Source organism: Drosophila arizonae, chromosome 3, assembly GCF_054131065.1.
Source record: "Drosophila arizonae isolate 15081-1271.41 chromosome 3, UAZ_ARI_1.0, whole genome shotgun sequence".
In the NCBI taxonomy this organism is placed as follows: domain Eukaryota; kingdom Metazoa; phylum Arthropoda; class Insecta; order Diptera; family Drosophilidae; genus Drosophila; species Drosophila arizonae.
The window spans coordinates 8,444,815-8,466,429 of NC_142923.1; the positions used below are offsets into that span (position 1 = coordinate 8,444,815).

The 21,615-nt window shown below is 35.3% G+C and overlaps 1 protein-coding gene across 2 annotated transcripts; it reads left to right on the forward strand.

The window, feature by feature from the left end:
• Positions 1 to 1,300: 1,300 nt before the first annotated feature.
• Positions 1,301 to 20,202, forward strand: LOC108612006 (calmodulin-lysine N-methyltransferase). 2 transcript variants are annotated; one of them, XM_089463893.1, is made up of 3 exons: positions 1,301 to 1,779; positions 12,256 to 12,308; positions 17,431 to 20,202. In XM_089463893.1, exon 3 carries the CDS (start codon positions 17,541 to 17,543, stop codon positions 18,888 to 18,890), a length of 1,350 nt encoding a protein of 449 aa, XP_089320019.1. In that variant the 5' UTR covers positions 1,301 to 1,779; positions 12,256 to 12,308; positions 17,431 to 17,540; the 3' UTR covers positions 18,891 to 20,202. The 2 variants fall into 2 exon arrangements, with proteins under 2 accessions (XP_089320019.1, XP_017860367.1); XM_018004878.2 differs by lacking the exon at positions 12,256 to 12,308.
• Positions 20,203 to 21,615: the final 1,413 nt, after the last annotated feature.

A 21,615-nucleotide genomic window follows, 5' to 3' on the forward strand; every position in this document is an offset into this window, starting at 1 on the left:
ATGAATGAAAATTTTTGCCACTGGCAGTAACAACAACAACAACAACGAAATGAAAGGCAAACATTTAGCTGGGTGAAATGTGCAAATGGAAAATCATTTAAAGGCAACACAAAAATGAAAACAACAACAATAACAGCATTGGAGACGGTGTGAAACGCGGGCCACGCCAATTTGTAGCCAAAGAAACGTCAATTTGTTGGCACAAGTTCCACAATGCTCGCTCTTGCTCTTCTCTCTTCCAACGAGCTCCTTTTCGAGTGAACTGCAACTAAATTCATTGCGTGGCTGTCTATATGGAATCAGCTCCTTCCCACGCATAGGATCACAGAGTAGGTCGGCATGTAGTGAACCAAAAGCTCTGAATGGATTCCGCGAACAGCTGTGAAAAGGTTGATTGAACATTTTTTAAGATATATGTGCATATATTTTAATTATATTTGGTAAACTTTTTAAGTAATGTATAAAATAAAATGAAAGCTCATATATGCATTTCAATATTTGGTTTTCCATTTTTTAATAAAAATGAAATTATTTTGAATTAAAGCAAATTATGAGACATAAAAAAATAATATTTTGTTATTATATTTCAATTTTATGAATAAATCTAATTTTTATTATATTTGTTTATTTATTAGCATTTATTTATTTAGTTACTTTAAATTATGAGGCATTAGAAACCTAAAAATAAATTGTATATGAATTTATTAATAAAATTTTATTTAAATATTTTAATTAAATTGTATTATATTTTATTTAAATTTTATATTATTTGTTTATTTTGTCTGCATTTATTTGTTTAGGTAATTTTTTAATATTTTAATTTATGTTTTATTAAACCCTTTAGCTTTACAGGCTTTTATTTTTATTGCAAAGGCCTTCAAGCTAATTTTATTTTCCCAGAATGTGTGGGGCTGAGCGAAAGATGAAGACGTAACTGCTTTACAACGGGATGTCTGTTCTTTATCGCCTTCCTCTTTCAATTGCTGCCTCTTCTGCTGCTTGTTTCATTTTGTGGTCTCATTTAATTTTCGTTATGCCGCAGCAGCACCACCACCACCAGCAGAAGCAGCAGCAGCATCAGTAGGAGCTGCCCGGCTTTTGTCTTAATTTCTAGTGATAAGCCGAGGCGTCTGTCGACCAACTGTAACCCGCTCCAACTATGGGCACTTCTGGTTGTTCGTGCACCCACATAACCAGTGAAGCGTCGAACAGGTTCGCTCGAACATGTTGGCCGCATACGTATCGTGCGCACTGTTTGCAGCGTTTCGGCGATTCAGTTTGCTGTCGTCGCTCATACGCAACGTTGGCCGCGGCTCTATAAAATCAACGAGCTGCCCCTCGTTTCAGTTACAAACAATTTTCAGTTCGTTGTTGTCGCTGGCCGCGTGCGCCTCGCCTCGCAACATAACGGCTCTGTTTGTGTGCGTACGTGTGTGCTTGTATGCGTGTGCTTGTGTGTGAGTGTATTTTTGAAAATAATTATCAACTGAATAAAAATTCAAAAATTCATTTTTCAAAGCGTATTTTTAAAACACATTTGTGCAATTGAAAATGAAATGAAATCAAACAAAAAATTATAAAAAAAAAATTGAAATGAAAAATCAGAAATTTGTGTTAATAATTGCGCACATTAAATATCCCTTAACAGGCGAAACTAAAAAATAAGTTTATACAAATTGCCAAAAAAAAAACAACAACAAAACATATCGTATTCAAAATTTGTTTGCGTGCTGAGTTCAATTGCCGTCGAGATGCATTGAATTTTATTTTTTGGGAATGGTAAGCAAAACATTGTTATGTGAGGTTATTTGTAAACATATTTCAGCTTCTGCTTCTGCTGCTGCTCCTCTTTGTTATTGTTGTAGCAGCTGCACGTTTATGTTTCCATTAACTGCAGTCTTTTGTTGTAGTGTAGCATAAACAGCTCGTCCATTGATAAAGTTCCCATTATCTTAACTAAAACCCACTCGATGCCATCGGCCCTAATGAAACTTATCTAAATCTTCAGACTTGTGACATAGTTCTTCTGTTCAAGTCACTCCAATTTCAAGTAGAAATATTTTATGATTATTTATTTTTCTTTTTTGGCAACGACGAAGAACTGAGCAAGCAGCAGTAGAGCAGGTCAAGGGACCAATTGGCAGAGCTCCTGCTGCTGCTGCTGCTGCTTCTCCTGCTGCTTGTGCTGCTCCTGCTGCTTGGGCCACTGCAGCCAAAGTATGCAGTTTGACAGCTGAAAGTCGCACAGTTGGCACTGCAAAAGGTCAACCCGATTGTTCAAGTTGAGTTGCCTGAAATGTGCTTAAAATGTTACAATTTCCAATTGTAATTCAAAACTTTATTTCCAGTTAGGCTATAGAATGTCACAGCAGCAGTTTTCTTCCTCTCTCCCACTTTCTCTCCATTTCTGTAGATTATATATATTTTGAAATGCATAAATAATTTTTGGTGCTCGTGAATGTTGATAAAGTAATAAGCAATGTGAGATAGCAAAAGTTTTACGGAGCATAGAGAGAAAGAGAGAGATAGATAGAGAGTGGGTGATAAAAGTGCATATTTAATTTGTTTGCCAAATTGGCAGCTTAAGGCGTACTTTAAAGGTTAAACAATTCATTATTTACTATTATTTATTATTTTTTATTATTATTAAAATTTTGGCAATTGGTTTTGAAAATTAATTATAGTAAAGTTGCTAAGAGCTGAAAAGAAAAAGGGTCGAAGTAGTAGCACAGTTAAAATACATTTAACTTAAATAGATAAGATATTCCTTTAGGAAATCGAAGCTAAATACTGATTGATGTGTTTATGAACTTTCAGCTAAGACAATTGGTTTTTGTAGCATTTTGCGATACTTATCTTACAGCGCCACTTGAATAAAAAAAAATTTTGATTAAAAACTGCGGAATTTTGTTGAATACATATTTAATCTTACTTACTTATAGTATACGAGACGTAATAATCATTCTTTTCATAGCTACATTTTCTTTTTTTGTTTGGTTTAAATAATAATTAAATGTTAAGGTGTTTTGTTTTAATAAATTTAATTTAATTAAAAGTTAATGAAAAAATAATAAATAAAATAAAACCAAGTAAAAAATCTAGAAAACTCAGTTTATTTACATTTCACTTTTCTGCATGGAAAGTTTTTTTTTATTATTATTTTTCTCCGAAAAGTTTTTTATATATAATTATATACATTAAGGTTAAGGTTTTATTTAGAACAATATTTTAAGCCAATAATAATAATAATTATAAATTTTGTCATTTGAAACAAATAATTAGCCTATTTTATTGTTGAACCATGTATATAAATTATATATATATATATAACAAAAATATATTTATTAAACATATAATGAATTAATTTAATAAAGCAGATATTAAATTACTGCATATAGTATCTAAAAAAAAATCTATTTTTTAAGTACTGCTAAAATTCAGTTAAAATTCAGATATTAGAAAAATAACCTATTGAAATTCTGTTAAAAATCAGATTTTCCATCAAACTCTTGACGTAGCTGCAGTGCATTTCAATTGCATTATTTATTTCAGTTTCATGTCCGTTCACCTCTGATTAGTAATTAATTGAGAGGTATTTGCCGGCAATTGCAAATGCTTCAAATGCATTTGATTTACGCTCGGCAATTCGCAGGCATTTGCAAAATTGTATTCAGCTCGTTGCCCAGTTTCTGTTTCAGTTCAAGTTTTCTATTTTGCTTCTCATTTTGATTTATTTGAACGTTCGTTTATTTATTTATTTATATCGTAAATAAAGTTTAGCTAGCGTTTAATTTATTTTAGTGCGCACAGTTTTTGGCGCTGCTTGCAGCGCACGCTGTGCTGCATTTTATGGCCAAATTAAAGTCAAATGTCGCCGTAATTTATTTTCTGCTTGCTTGTTTCTCATTTCAGTGCATACTCCCTCTCTCTCTTTCTCACTCTCACTCTCCCTGTGTCTCGCTCTTTTGGGCACTATCATAAAAAGAACGAGATAAATACACCAAAATTTGCTATGCACTTTAAAGTTCAGTTAACGATTTGATGGATAGACACCGAAAATTTATGTGCACTCTATTGATGAATTATACCGAAAATGTGCGTTGGGCGTGTCGCAAATGTGCTGCGATTATGTCGCATCAAGTGGCATTACATTTGGGCATGCCATCTCCTCTCCTCTTCCCCTCAATTTCCTCTCTCCCACCAGCACGCCCACTCAGCTTGTCCATCTATTCAAATGCAAAAACAAATTCGCCATGCACGTGTTTATCTCATTCATCTAATATCTGTGTCTTTGATCCACTCTATTTCCCCTGCCTGTTCAAATAAATGGCACTAATGTCACACTGATGTGTATTAATTGAGTACAGCTTGCACACACACACTCACACTCACACACACACACACACACGCACACAGACATCCTTATTCACTCAAACTTATAGCTTCGGGGCCATAAATCTAACAAACACCCCTATTGAAATGCTGAGGCGAAAACTTAGATATACACACACATATACATGTGTATGTGTATATGCACGAGCACACACAAACTTACATCTATACGCTTGAGACACCGTGAAAAGTTGAGCCGTTGTTGATTTTCACTACACTTTACGAAAAGCAGTTAAGCTCGCTGACTTTAACAATGCTAATTGAGTGCGAGAGATGCTGTGCATTATAATAATCCTGATCTTTTTGTAATTAGTGGATTCTATGCATATTGTTCTTATATTCTAATGATAATAAATGAAAAATTTTAAAGAGTTAAAGTAACTAAATATTATTGGGCATTGTTGAAAGTAATTATTAAATATCATTATTGATAAGTATTGGTATGAAACCTATTTGGCATTGTAATAAAGAAATAAGTGAATACATAATAAATTGATATACATAAAAATATAAAAATATATATATAAATAATAGATATGTATATATATTGTATAAATACATTGAAAAATAAATTAATATAAAATTTAATTGAAATATGAGCTAACAAAGTAACTAAATATTATATATTTATTATGTATTATTATTATTAATATTTATCAAAATTTTCTTTTGCTGAAATAACAAATACATAAAAAATTTTTTATTAAAATGAATCAAAATATTCTTAAATTTAATAGTACATATAATATAAATAAATGAGCAGTAAATATTAATATAATTTATAGCATATAAGTTTACAAGCACATTTTCAAAATAAATGAAAATAAATAATTAAATTTTAGGCATTCATCTAGAATATTTCTTATTTTAAATTTAATTAATTTAATTGTGTATTCATATATTTTTTGGCAAGTGCATAGACGCGATCTGTGTATCAGCATGTGTGCTGCACGTTTTGGTCTTGTGACTTATGTTGACCATATGTGGCACTAATGTGTGTGTGCCTGTGTTTCATCGTGTATGTGTAATTATGTGTGGGTGTTTGCGGTTTGTGCCGGCTATTGTCCTTTGTGCTGGCTGCTGTCTCAATTAAGCTTAAGCCATCTCTCTCTCTCTCTCATTTTCTCTTGCCTCTTATGCTTTTCAATTTCTCAACTAGCAGTCGAAAGTTTGGTCGGCTCAGCATTTTGTATGCGGCCCTGTCCGAAACAATTAGTGCAAGCGATACAAAAGCAACAACAAGCCAAATATACAACATACACACACACACACACACACAACGCATAGAGGCCATGTGTTATCGCTGTGTATGCTCGTGTTTAAACAGTTGGCGTCAAAATTATAATTAAAACGTGCATCAAAGTCATAAAGGCTGCGCAGCATGTCACAATTTTGTTGCCCTGCTGTGTGTGTGTGTCAGTGTGTGTGGTTGTGTTTTCGTTGTTGTTTTATTATTTTTTGATTTATCGAGCCCTGCCACTTGACATTGTGTCCTTGCAACTTAATTGAATTTTTATTGCCAAGTTTGCATAATGTGCTCAACTATCTGAGCTCAGTTTTTGTTGGATGTGGCGTATACGTAATGCACTCAATCGCCAATGCGCATTACGTATACGCCGCGTCAGCTAAAAAATATGCAATCCTTGGTCTTGGCTACACACACAGTCACACAGTCACAAATACACACACAGTCAAATGCTTTCGACTATTATGGGCAGATAAGAACGATATACAAATACCAAAAGGAAGGATCGCCTCATTTTTAATGCAAGATAGTCAATAGTAAATTAAGTATATTTTTAATGTACATAAACTAAATTATATTACATATCGCATTGTTCTTATTGGCTTAATCTCTTTATCTAATATCCTGTTTTAAGTAATGTTCGTGATATTATCAATGCTACTGATAATCTATTGAATGTATCGCTATTATCGATGAACATTATTAATTAATTATTAATTCAAAAAAATTATCGATGACCTTAATATTCGATGATTTATGCAAGCAAAGTTCATATCATATAATAAACTGCTTACATTGCCACTTTTCTTTTTGGTCATCTGAAAGTCTGTACAAAATTTCAGTTTACTTATCATATTCAATCTGCTGTTATCGATAAATGACTTTATCAAGCGAACATCTATCAATTAGCTCATCTATCAATAAACCTACTTCCTTCTTCTGCATTTCAAAAAATTGCGTATCAATATTATTATAGGTCAATAGGAACAGCTATCGATTAACTAATTTATCGATAAGTTATAAAGTCATAGCTAATAGCGTATAACCAAGTCGCATATACTTTTTAGTTTTAAAACTATATTTTCGTTGCAGTTGCAACGATTTTCTGATAAGCGGCACTTGGCCAACAGTTAGTTGCCGCTATTGCTATTGTTGTTGTTGTTGCAGTTGTTGTTGTTGCCGTTGCTGTTGCTAGTGCTTGACTTGTCAGTCAAGCAGTCAAGCAGTCATGCTGTTAGTCATGCAGTCATTTAGTCAGTTAGCCCGCCGAGGGCACTTTCAAAATTGCATGCGCCAAACTGATTTTTCATTCATTGTAGCTTTTGGTATTTGTTGCTGTGCGCTGCTTTGCTTTAGCGGTTGTTGTTGTTGTTGTTCCCGTTTCTGCACATGCACTTTTCACATTTTCCCTGCTCAGCTCTCGACCAGTGACAGACACACGCGAACTGTGTTCATTCTCCTTTTTCTTCCCCTGCCTTATTCAATTGACCAATACCCACCGCCCCGCCGCATTTCGCCCCGCGCACACGTGTCAAAGTTCATTAGGAAAATAAATGTTGCTTTATTTCTGTTGCCTTTTTCCTATGGTAAGGGCTTAAGTGCCCAACCAAGCGTATTTACTAAATGGTTTTCATATTTTAAGCCCCTTTTGTTGTTATTTGTTTTGTTTTGCTTTGCTTTTTTAGAAAACAACAGTTTTTTAATTAAAATTCAGATATATATGTACACATACATACATATGTATATGTATATAAATTGGCAAATGAAATTGTGCAATCAAATAGATAACGAAATCGAATGCAACTTCGGAGTGTAATTTGATTTATGGCGAGAGAGAAAAGTGCACAGTATTTCTATTATATGCAACTCGTTTTTAAGCTAGATAGATTTATGGTTTCAATATGTTTTATTTTGCTTGCATTTGTTATCTAGTTTCTGATTGTTTTGGTAGTTGAAATGGAAACAGCTTAGGCTCATATTGGAAATGAAAATCAAATTGAAAATCTAGAATGAAGAGACTAATGTTTGATTGCTTCGAATTCGGCTAACTCTGAGCTCTAAATAATCTGAGTTTGAAGGATAGAGGAATATCGATACATTATCGATAACTTGTTATATTAATATAATTAAATTAAATAAAATCATTCATCTCATATAATAAAACTACTCTTTTATCTGAAACGTGTGTATAATACCTGACATTAGCCCTGGAATACAATTTCCCAAATTCACATCCACACTAAAACTTAAGCTTTAAACATTATTCTAATGTCTTTACAAGCACATTATAAGCCGGTCCACTTATCTTTAACGATTATGTTGCAATTCAAATAGATTGCCAGGATACGCACAATTTGTCACACAGACATCTCTTCCTCTCTCTCTCTCACTCTCTTTGTGACCAGCTTTCCAGCAGGTCACGCCCACCCTGCAATGTCTTAACAAAGGGTCCTAGGGAATATTCTTGTCGAAGATTTGTGGAGCTTTGGCAACGGCCACTCACAGTTCATTCACAGTCAATAAACATGCCAACGAGGCACTTGGATGCTCAACAAAACTGTCGCAAATATTGAGTTCAGTCTGGCCGTGCCTCAATCTCATACTCTCAAACTATCAATCATGTAGCAACCCATGTGACATGGACCTTCAACCAGTTTCCTGCAAAGGTAACGACTTATGGCCAGTAAAGGTCAATTGAGAACAGCCGTTGCGGACGCTTCTATGCCTCCCACATTGTGAATGATGTTTACTTAGGCAGGCTGACCCAGTCGCCGTCCGTGCTCCAGATAGCAGTGGCTCTTCTTCTGCTTCTGCTTTATCGTCAGGGGGAGTCAACTAACTTGTTGTGCGTGCGAGTGCTGAAGCGTGCCAGGCTTTCCAGCTGAGTGATGAAAGCATTTAAGCATCCCCAGCAGCACTAACTTCCCACACCGCTCCAGCCAACGCGTCCCCGCTCAACCCGTGCCCTCTATGCGCCAGAGGAGCACTTACGTGGCACGCAACAGCGTCAGTGAACAACAGCAGAAGCAGCACCAGCATCAGCACCAGCACCAGGGATGGTACTCACTCATGCCACTCGAGCCATAAATGTGACAGTACACTGAGCCAAAAGCATTTATAATTAACTTAAATTATAGTATTTGTATATATATTTTACTTAAAAGCCATCAATTGGCCTTGATCGATAAATATCGCTTTCATTAAGAAAGCAAAGCTTTAGGAATAATATTTGAAAAAGTTAATTTTTAATATTATATATTTAATATCATATGCCTGATTTTCGAAAAATCGATAAATACCGCTATATAGTTAATTTTGTGTTACATATATGAATGTTTTCAATTTCAAATTGATAGACATTGAAGATATATATTTTTATATTTCATTTGCCACAGCTTTTGATATACGCTATTATTCATATTATCGATATTATATATTTTTCGATTAGATAAATATCGATTTGTACATTTTGATTGCTCCATTATTTGCTGTTAATTAGTTGCACGCATTTTCTGACAGTGTTTTGAAAAATCCAACATTGTCAGTGGCAACCGGCAACTGGCAGCCTGGAAACCTTTAACCAGAGCCAGGGCCAGACGATGACATCGAGACACGTCGCTTCTGTCAGTTGCTTGTTGTCGGTTGCTGATGCTGACGCCGCTGCCGCTGCCGCTGCCGCTGCCACTGCCCCTGCCTCTGGCTCTGCCTGTGCCGCTGCCTTTCAGCTACGACTGTTCCTGCTGTTGCTGTCAGCTGCACCTCAGGCAGTGATCTGCCCACCCACGACAGCGTTGACTATTTATAGACTGACATTGTGTCCATGTAGTATGCAGCATGTAGCATGTCGCCCGTTGTCCCGTTACCTTAGCCGTTGGCTTGTCAAAGGACAGCCCCAGAGCACAACTGACTCTGAGGAGATTTCATGTAGCTATGGCAATGTTGTTGAGAAACAGGAGTGTATCCATATATATGTGAGTGTGTGTCTGTGTGTGTGTGTGTAAGTATGTTTATTGCACAAACAATTTGCCTGCTTGTTTATTTATGGCTCTATTTATTTGTTTGCAACAACATCGGCGCAGTTTTCTTTACTTTACTTTTCTTTTTCTTTTGCGCAATATTATGTATTATGCTAGCTTTATTTATTTATTAAATTAATGCCAAAAATATATGCAATTTGCCCGACTAATTGGCTCAGCACGTGGCATTTGCTAGCTAAGTGGATTATCGTAAAACATTTTCCGATTTCCCGCTGTCCCCCTCTTCTTCAGCTTTGTTTGTTTGGCGTCGTCTGTTTTTGATGTTTATGTTAATTTTGGCGCTAACGATGCTGTTTGACACTCTTTCCCCTTACCACTCTATCTCTCTCTTTTTCTTTCTCCCCCCCTCTCTCTCTCTCTCTCTCTCTCTCTCTCTCTCTCTCTCTCTCTCTCTAACTCTACTGTATCCTGACTTTTTCGCTCTGAAATTTCGTTCATTTTGAAATTATGACGCCTGCCAGCAAACAAATTTTTGTCAACTCCAATGATTAAGAACGCGACAATGACTTTTACAAATGCCTTTAGCAACGACCTCAGAGTACGAATACACATACAACCACGTACATATATGTCTGTGTGTCTGTATGTCTATCCATGTTAGAGAATCTCTTTGTAGCTGCGCTGTCAAAAGGTCAAGCGACTCGCTGGTTTCACATTTTTGGCGCTACGTGAATTCTCGCTTTTATTTTACGCATTGTAGGTTAGCTGCCCAAGATAATCACTGCTTCTAGCGCCACGCCCGCAACACCCAGTTTTAGCCACTTTAAGCCATTTCAACACAAATGTTTTACATTATTGCCCTATGCATTTAATTCTACTAGAGTCGAATGTGAGCTGCTCTATGAATATATTTTACCGAAAATGTTTTTAAATTTTCTAAATTATTTCCGTCTATTATTATTATTTTTTTTTGAGATTTTTTTTTTGTATACATAAAAACATGTATAAAAAATGTATTATTATTTTAATAAGCAGCGCTGTAGGGTGTGAAAAAGTGCCTGGAGAACATTAGGCGCAGTTAGATAGCGGAGCAGGAATCGCCTGTTCGTATGACATCAAAAATGTAAATTATATTTTTAAGCGACACGTGGCTTAAAGTGTGCCTTAAATATAATGCAATAAAAAAATAAAATTAAAAGTAGTCACAAAAAAAATTTATATATATATAAATAATGTATTGCTTCAGGTTTGCACCTGTCGCAAAGAACCGTACAATAAATCAATAAGCTACAAAAAAATTATATATATATATATAACTATTGTTTGATATGGTGGCTACACACGTCCACACACCTACATAGGTAAAGTGTCAACTCATCCTGAAAGGGATTTGCAACAAATGCAGAGATCCTTGAACTTTACGCTGAATGTCAGCGTGAAGTTCGACTACCTTACGGGTAGATTGAGGGAGTGAGAGAGGTAGAGACTGAGAGAGAGATAGAGAGAGAGAGGGAGGGAATATATGGTAAACAAAATCAAGCACACGTGTCTGGCTCAGACAGCTGCAGAATATGTGCCACGCCCCGCGTGACCAAAGTGTCTTGGCCAACTCTGACTGGCAGGCAATAAAAATGTGGCTGACACTCGGTCAAGCACTTCCGTTGTACTACATAGCTTATGTAAATAATTTAATTAATATTTTATTAAGGCAACGCAAAGCTCTCGAGGCAATTCCCAGCGGCATCTCGAATGCATCAAGTGGGGCCACAAGAAAAAAAAAAGAAAGAGGAAGAGAAAGAGAAAAATATTAAATTGAAATATGATTTTTTTTTTCTCGTGCTGCATTAATATATTTGTACATAGCTTGCAGTTGCTCGAGGACTTTTCGCATACACATTTCAGTGAGGAGATGATGCTGTTGCATTTAAATGCATAAATATACATATATATGAAGACAAATAAAGATATATGTGTATATCTTTAAAGATAAATAAATGCCTTGGCTGCAGCCGCGCAAAAGTTCGATTCGCATCAGCTTACGACAGTAAATCTGCCTTAATGTTTAGTAAACAGTAAACAAAACGCCAGCGAAACAAACACACATGCACACACACACACTCAGGGATAGACAGATGGACAGTGAGGACAACTAGACAGACAGCTAGACGGACAGCTAGTTGCTCATAAATCGATGGGCATTATGGGCGCTAATAAAAGTTTAAGACGCAAGCACAAAATTTTAATCGAGCGCACATTCATTTATTTTGGTTTTTTTTCTCCAGATTACGCATACGCCGCGTAGGTTGATAATGTTCTATATAGCTTTGTTAAGCCTTATAAATATGCTCTATCATTTGATCGTCTACAGTTGGGTCATTTTAATACATTTGCAAGTATTTTTCTTTGATCTGTCTTCAAATTGAAAATGAATCGATTTATTTATTATTGTGGGATTTTTTGTTTTTTTTTTGTTTTTTGTTTTTTAGTGGGAGGTATTCTGAGATTTCGGGAATGCACAGCATTCATCTTGCTCGGCTTTTGATTATGATTATTAAACTGTTATTTTTATGATAGAATAATAATGTGAAGTTTTTTTTTTCTTCTTTTTATTATTGTTTGTATTTTTTTTTTTTTTTGCAGTAGCTAAAAGTTCACACACATTGCCTCAAGCATTTTGAATGCCAGCTCAAAAGGTGAGATGGAAAGCAGGTTGATTTAAATTTGGCATTTTGACTTTCATCATTTTGAGTCTGTCTAATATATATTTTAATTATATATAAGTTTGCAATAAAACTATTGAGTGACTTTCAATCAGAAGTATATATACATATATTTACATATCCACCCAAACATCGGCAAGGTATATGCAATTCGCCTTGATAAAATTACTGTCTGCTCGTCTGCTCATAATTGAGTTAGATTTTATTATCAGCCTAGCGCCGTTAACGAAACCCTTTATAGTCAGATTCCCAGACTTTATCTATAGCATAACGTATACATTTAGAGTGTGTGTGTTGAGTGTGCGTGCGTTTTGTTGTTGATGGCTTCAAGGTTAGCTACCGAAAAATGAATCCAAAAAGCTGAGCAAATTTCATGACAGTGAAAGTAATAAATAATGAATTGTAAGAGTTTACGCGAGCAATGAGCGAAGCATATGTACATAAAAGGCAGATGCACTGAGAGAAAATTAGTAAAGTTATACGGCAGACTCATTGAGTAGGTAAATCAGATTATTGATGGTATTAGAATTGCATAAAATAAACGCCTTACCTTAGAAGTCTCAGGCCTTTTTAAATTTTGAAGAAAATCAAAAATAATTATGGTATTTAAAAACTAATTGTTGATCTATTAAATATATGTTAATTATAGAAGTCTGATTACTAAAACCAGTTTTTAATATTTTTTTTTAGATTACAAAAAAAAAAAATTATACATGTTTCACTTACGGAAAATAATAATAATAATTGATGCATAATATCCATTTTTTCTAGTTTTCTTAATTTTATTAAATTTCAGTTAAATTTGAAATAATTTATAATAAAAATATGTAATTCACTATTTTTTTTTTTAATTATAATTTGCTGTATTGCTAAATAAAATATATATTTGTATTTTTTTTTTTTTTTTTGTTATTTTGATTTGTATATTTTACTATTTTCATATGAATAAAATAGCTTCTTTTTTACATTCTATTTATTGATGATATTTATTTTATTTTTAATTTGTATACACATATATTACCTAACTATTGGTCTGAGTGTTTACATGTAAACATTTTACACAGATACACATACATACATCCATGTATTTTTATAACATATTATGTGTTTGTGTGTGTGTGTGCGAGTGTGCGTATGTGAGCCATATAAGTTTGCGTGCTGCGGCATCGTTGACACGGAACGGCAAGTGAAATGAAACAGCGCAGCTGGGAAGATGTTTGGAGTTGGGGGCGTGATGTAGGCAGGCGGAGCAGTTGCCTGCCGACGTCACTCAGTCACTTAGGGATTGGGTGGTGCGTGTGAGAGTGTGTGTGTGTGGAATTTGGAGAACCTTTTCGCTTTGTACTTTGGCCCTCAACTTTAGTTTTTGGTTTTTTTTGGCTCGTCACAGTTGCCACTTGCCACTTGGCCGTGGAATTGAATTGAGCGCGCCGAAATTCGCACGCAACGAAAACTTTAAATTACAATCAGCCACGCCCACTTTTGGCGCACCATCCTTCTCATTGTACTTGCAAATTTACTTAATGTATACTTTTAGGCGTGCTCATTGACCGCCAGGCCTCGGCAGGTGTTGGTTGGCTGGCAGACAGGATCAGTTAGTATATCCGCCGGTTAGCCGGCGCATTATGTAAACATTGCAACGATTTTTCGGTTTTATTGTGCTCTTAGCCAGTGCTTAAAGTTTACTTAAAGACTTAAATTGTTTGCCAGGCAACGCTGACCCGAATCCCTGAACTCACAAGTTTCGTGTTGCCCAAATAGCTTTGCCGTCCACTGCTCAATATTCATGTTTTCAAATATGTAAATCAACATTCTCGACGCTGCGCATTAAACAAGTTTCCCAAAAGTTTTCAGTTCGACGCTAGCTAGAATGGATTGCAGAGTGCTTCAAAGTTATTAATGTTTGATCAAGTGCGCGTCTTATCAAATTGAATTTAGTTGGCATTGTATGATTTTGTTGTTGCTGGCCTCCCATTGTTGGGGCTGGAGCAGTTGATGAATTATTGAATAAGCTGAAAATTTAATATTGTCTTTAACTTGTATTTGACATTCCAGAGCTATACTGAATTGCTTTCATATATTTGTTAACCAGAATGTATACAACTTTATACTTTGCTGTCAAATTTCTTTTGGAATTTTTTTTATAAGTTAAATTAATAATATACTATTTAAAGCCGTGTATAACAATTTTTGTATTTTATGTGTTTATTCTCTCACCTTTTTTTTATAGTATTTATATATAACAGTTTTTGAGCAGAGAAAGCGTAAAGCAGCTCTCATTAATTTTTGTACAATTCTTGTCATGTATAACAGTTTGTATATATAACAGTCTTTGTATATAACAGTCTTCATGTTTGTTCGATTTTGTGCATATCACTTTTTGTGTACAAAAGTTTCTGTGTATATTTTAGTCATGTATAACAGTTTGTATATATAACAGTCTTTGTATATAACAGTCTTCATGTTTGTTCGATTTTGTGCATATCACTTTTTGTGTACAAAAGTTTCTGTGTATATTTTAGTTATTGTGTTTAACAAATGTTGAGTAAAAATATATTTTCTATATAACAGCTTTTGTACTAACATTTCTACGTATAACATTCATTCACAAAAACATAGTCAATATGTGGCTCTTATAAAGTCTTAACTACTTTTCTTAATACAATCTTGACTAAGATAAATGTTACTAAAGTTAAGCCTATGAGCGGGACACTTGAGCGGTATCAAGTAATCTCCACGTGCCATGCTATTGCTGCCTTGGAAACACGGCGTATGCGTAGTATGTAAAAAATAATTTACAATTCAAGCACATTTTTTATCACATTGGCGCGCGCGCTTTTTGATAAGCCAAAAGGTAAACGCTAAGAGCTCCGCTTATCATATTCATTTTTTTTTATCTAAACTCCACCTCTGCTCGTTGATTTGTTGCGACTTAACTAAGAGTAAATATCGTTGTTTAAAAATTAAAAAAAAAAAAAAAAAAAAAACAGCAAAAATGATTGTCGTCATATAAGTAAACTGGAGTCCTGGAGGCATTTACGGCAATTAAGTGCTGCCATAGCCGTTGGGTTTGGCTTCCCCATCTGCTTTCAAGCGGCAAGATGATGAATGATGCTACACGCTGACACAGGCACACTCTCTCTCTCTCTCTCTCTTTTTGTTTCTCTGTCTCTTTCTTTCTCTTATCTCTGGCGCATACATTCCGAGTCTGTTTCGCCTTCAACTTCCGTTTTAAATCACTGCTCTGCTTTATAACAGCACCACACATTCCTTCACACACACACACACACAGTAGCCTTGATTTGTCTGAATTTTAATTGTGCTGACTTTGATTACGCATTATCCAGAGACGAGCAGGTGTCGTGGGTCAGCCGGGTCTGCCACCCACATACAGTCACCCGCGCTTTAATCAGAATTGTACGTCTTCTTATCGCGCACAGGCTCCATATGTTTTTGCTGTTGTGGTTGTTGTCAATGCCCTATGCCTCTCGCAGTCAAATGTTCAGTTCGGTTCCATTGTTTATTTGTGTATGTGTATGTGTGTATGCATACATAAATCTATTTATTTTGCTTTGCTCACCGCGTCGGCACAATTAAATTTTGTTACGAGCTGTAAAATTTCTTCATTTGATGAATTGCGATGACCAAGAAAGAAAACAAATGTTGATAAAATTGGCATAAATCTTGTTTCCTCTTTCATATGCATAATATATTTATTAATATAAAATTTCGCAAATTTTTTTATATATACAAAATTCATTTAAATCTATTTTTGGAACATTTTAAAATGCAATGAACAAAGTAATGTTCGAGTTTGTCAGGGGTATGCGCCACTGAACTCTAGCTTAAGTATTTATTGGCTATGCAGAAGACCTATTTCTTATGAGAACTAGAGAACAGTTGCTGTACAAGATCCATTTAGCCTCAGTAGTCTGATTCTCCATCTGTTTCCCTTAGCAAAAGCAAGGGACGATGAAGAGCTACATAAGATCATTTAAGTTGTCTATGTGTATGCAGCACGAAGCTAGAGTTCAGCTGAGAGCAGCAGAGAGTGTTCCCATTGGTCAGTTAAAGTTCGGCTGCAACGAGGCCTACCTGCAGTCGGCCTCAACTTTTGAGCGTGACGTATTCTTTGAGTGAAAGTCGCCCTATATAAAGGGCAGCGGCTGCAGCGTTTCTTCAGTTGCCCAGGCCTGGTGGGGGTAAGTCGTTCAGTGCAGTGAAGTGAAGTGAAGTCGAAATAATCAGAGGAAATACCTTGAAAAAATACTTAGAGGAAATACCTTGAAAAATACTTAGAGGAAATACTTAGAAGACATACTTATGAGAAAAAAATGCTCCAATTATTGTGCTAATCAAGAAACATAAGATTAACCATTTGTCAAAAAATAAATAAAAATAATAATAATAAATAAAATAGAAATAAATAAATAAAAAAAAAAAAACGGCATTTGCTTAGTACAATAATTGGTGCATATTCAAGAAAATGTATAAAAAATTGAGGATTTCTCTTTCCTTTATGCTCGTATGCATATAAATAATATTTCATACAAAGAAATGTTTTAAATTAGTCTCATGTGCTACAAAGTGCAATAGCTAATTTATTCATCATCTGTATGGAAAATAAAAACAAATGTTTCACACATTTTGTGCATTATTTTTAATAAGCCCATATTAAAAAGAAGAAAATCTTTCTACTTGGCTCGCAAGAAATTCCTCAGCTTAAGTATTTGAATGTCTACAGATGAAAAATGTTGGAAATTTGTTTTTACTTATTTTTCTTCACCTTCTTCTTGTAGACGTCTAGCAGATTAGCTAAAGATTTATTATTGCTTTTTGCAGTCTTTTATGGACATAGAATTTACATTGGAAAGGCTATTAAAAATTTATAATTGCAAAATAATGGGGCAAAAGACTTGAGGCGAGTCGAAATGGCAAAAGTTGTTGGCGGTTAATTTGAAAAGTTGATGCCACCAAAAGTTGCCACAGCTGCCGCAACGTAAATCTCTGTTTTTATATATAACTTACTATACTTTCTTACAATTCTCTACATTGTATATATTTATTTTTTGTATTTTTTTTTTTATCTTTTTAGCACAACATGCAGTAATTGGGCTGAAAACTGTCAAAGTGAGAGAGACAGGGAGAGAAGAAGAGCGAGACAGAGAGAGAGAGAGAAAACAACTTGAACGGAACCTGAAAAAAATGTCAACTAACTTAGTACAAAAGAAATCAAACAAAAAAACAAAACTGAACAGTGATTCGGAGCAGCTGAACGAGAAGGAAACCAGCGTAATCGTAGCTTTTGAGGCCCTCGCGAGTCCAAAGCATATTGCAACCATATCGCAGATGCTGCAGTACGATATCGATAATACGTTGAATGCTCTGAAGGAGCAACAGCGACATGCGCTAATGGAACAGACAACAAATATCATATGCCAACAGCACATCAATAGCAGCAGCAACAACAACAACAACAATAGCAGCAACAGCGACTCGGATCTGGATAACAACGTGGAGATGCCAGCTGAAAGCCAGAGCCCAGCGGGCAGTCCCAGCGTCGAGCTGGAAGTGGAAGATATTGTCACTGGCAAGTCCTGTTTGGGTGTTGCCAACGGCTTTATGCCGCCCACGCCGCCAGCCACGCCCAATTTGCAGAATACGGCGCAAAAACGTTGGCGTATTCTGGCCAAAGTATTGCGCAAGGACTCCGAGGAGACGGTCAGCTCGTCCAGCGATGAGTTCAGTGAGGAGCAAACAGCATCGGTGCGACGCTTCAAGAGTTTCGATCTGTTGCGCCAGGACAGCTTCGAGGATCACGTGAGCCTCAAGTGCTTGGGCAAGACGGAGAACTGGTACAAGTATCGCATGCAGCTGCACAACGATATCGAATACTCTGTGAATATACATCACATGGAGCGCCAGCTGACGGCCAGCGATCTGATGGGCTTCAACAATACGGGCAACATCTGCGTCTGGCCATCGGAGGAGGCACTGACGGCACTTGTGCTCTCGGATCTGGGCGCATATCGTGGCAAATGGATATTGGAGCTGGGCGGTGGCTTCACCTCGCTGGCTGGTCTGATGTTGGCCAAGTATGCCAAGCCGTATGCGGTGCATCTGACGGACGGGAACGAGGTGAGCGTGGAGAATGTGCGCAAAACTGTTTGCCTCAACGAGCTCAGCTGCTATACCAAATGCTCCGTGCTCAAGTGGCAGGAGGCAACGGCGCGTGCGGCGGCGGAGCAAGCGAAATTTGAGTTCATATTGTGTGCGGACTGTTTGTTCTTCGATGAGGCCAGATCGGCACTGGTCGATACCATCTGGTATTATTTGGCGCCCCAGGGCGTGGCGCTCATCATGGCGCCCCGCCGTGGTCGCACGCTGAACGTGTTCCGGGATGAGTGTGTGGCGCGTGGCTTTCGCGTCGACTTGGCCACGCGCTACAACGAGACCATCTGGCAGCGGCATCTCCAGCTGAAGGCGGACTCGGCTCTCTACGACGAGGATCTGCACTATCCGCTCCTACTACGTCTCTGCAAATCTCATAGCTAGAGATCAGCGATCTAGCAAACCAAGTGGGGCACGGGCGACGGGGTGCAGCTGCCTAAGTAGGTTCAATTAAAGTTTAGTCAATGGTTTAGTTTTTAGCAAGCAAATTCCAGTTTACACCTAAAACAAACACTTTTTAAATAAATATTTAAAAAAAATAAATAAAAAAAAAAAAAAAACAAATACCAAAATGAACTCGATATGCCTAATGAAAATATTAAAACAAAATTGTAAGCAACCAAAAATTTTGTTTGGAGGTTGGTTATAAAAAAATTGTATAATTTTTAATTTTTTTTTTTTTTTTAATTTAATTTTTTTTTATTTTTATACCACAACCTGTTCCTTTCTTCGTGCTGAATTACTAACAGACAAAGAAAAATTTTTACTATATTTAGTATGTTCTAAGTATACTCCGTAGCATACATCCATTAGCCTATTGCACTAAGTTAATTAATTCCTAATAACAATTTTGTTATATATGTGAAGCGGTTTCCTATTCTGTTTTATATTAATTAATTTCTTTTATATTTAAAACGAAAAATTAATATTTAAGATTTTTTGTTTAAATTTAAAATTAATTTGGCACAGATTTGTTTTAATTTATATGCATTAAATGGTTCATTATTTATATTTAGTCCTCTTTTTTTAAATGTATATTTTCTCTAAATTGATATTTATTTTCTACAATTTTTTTTATTATAAAAGAGCTACTCCACAAAATAATATGAAATTAAAAGCCAACTAACTAAAAACTTTAATCTAGTTAAAGCACTGTTAAATTCTTATTAGCAAAATTCCTTTGATATGTATATTTAATTTGCGGTTATTCCACAAACACAAATACTCTATATTATAGTTATTAAATATATATGGTTTACACCAAACACAATCACACACACAAATACACAAACAGCTAAACACACTCACCCAAACACACACAAGTATTATATAAATTTAATTTAAGGCTTTAGGCTGTTTTTGTTAAACACTACGAGGTGAATGAAAACCACAAGAAATTTCCTTAAACGTAAAAGAAACTACAAATACGAAATTATAAAGATACATATATATATATATATATATATTTATAAATATATATATTTATATAGCTATATAGTATATACTATATATAGCAAAAGTAAACGTTGCCAGCGCTCGACCAATTAATTAATAGTTAATTAAAATTAGTTTATGTAATTATAGAGCATGTGTTAATCGTTATATGATGAATGACTACGATAATGATCGCAATGATGATTATGACGATGTTGACGATGAACTAAATACAAATACAGTATCAAATGCCATAAACTCATGTGTCTTCTTCTTCTTCTCTCGCTCAGTTGTCATATACCCTAATGAATGTGAAACAGTAAGTATGCCACGCCCCCTAACCGATGAGTGGCGCCTTTTGTACTATGCATGTATGTATTGTACATACATATATCTTCCCTTTGAGTGCTCAAAGTGATGTCAATGATAATTATTGCCAGTCGTTTATTAAAGGGAATTAGCGATTTTTATAGCGCCAACGGCTAGGTAATTACTTTAATTGTGCCAGCCACTGTGACAGGACCAAAGACCATGGCCAAAGGACACCGAGAACGACGTCAGCATTCGCTCATAGGGTTCCGTGCTATTTGAGCATTTGATTGTTTTCCCTATTCCTATCTGTGCGCTGTGACACCATGTGAAATATTTATGTATATACGAACTAGTATATGAGCTTGATTGAGTAGATTGTCAGTTATTGATTGAGCATATGGAGTTTTTATTGAATTTACGATGAAGTGCCAAAGGATGTTTTTTTTTTATTATTAATTAAGCAGAGTTTAGCTAAACAGTTAAGCAAGTGAAATGGTATTTAAGCATAAAATAATACAGACAATAATATATGATTAATATAGTACACTTACTTTCAATTGACGTCACTGCCCCTCAATTTTTTGACAACCTCGTTTCCGCAACTAGATACGAAAATAGCTGTAATTTGATCTAAAACTTTTTTTGTGTGCTATTTTAAAAATATGTTTACATATTTTCGTGTCCATATCAATCATCTGCTAAAACACAATATTCTGATCAAATCGCAGAAAAAACAAAAAGTAAATAACAATTTTCACAAATTTTCAATGCTCATAGAAAATGCTCTATAGATATATGTATAAATTTTTATTATTATTAATATATTTTTTTTATTTTTATTATTATTAATTTCTATCGAAAATCAATTCTATTGCGCAAGATATATGTATTAAAAATTATATATAAAACGTTTCTAAATTGTCTTATATAAATTATTCAATTCCAGTTCAATACAATTTAGGTTAAGAGAGTTGTTGAAAATATTTTTTTAAATAGCTTTTAAATAACATATTTAAAAATGTTTTATAGTGTATGCGAGCAGTCGACACTTATATTGCTCGAGCCTTTTTTGTTTGCTTTGGGTTTTGGTTAGCAGCTAAAAAATCAAAAATAAAAATAAATCTGATAAGCGCAAATTACAAAGTAAACTCAACAACATGCAGGCGTACACTCACACACACACGCACATAGTTTACACACACACAAATTGCCATACTTCAAGCAGTTTCCCTATTAGTGTGTCTGTGTGTGTCATTAACGAGGTCATTGGTAAGTAAACTTGTTTGATGTGCTCGAGACATGTAATCCTGGCTGGCAACCCGAAAGTCAAACAATCGACAGCCGTTGCCTGTGCCTTTGCTAG

What these genes read in the sequence shown, in the direction of transcription:
- LOC108612006 (XM_089463893.1), top strand. Translation starts at nt 17,541, where the DNA reads ATGTCAACTAACTTAGTACAAAAGAAATCAAACAAAAAAACAAAACTG.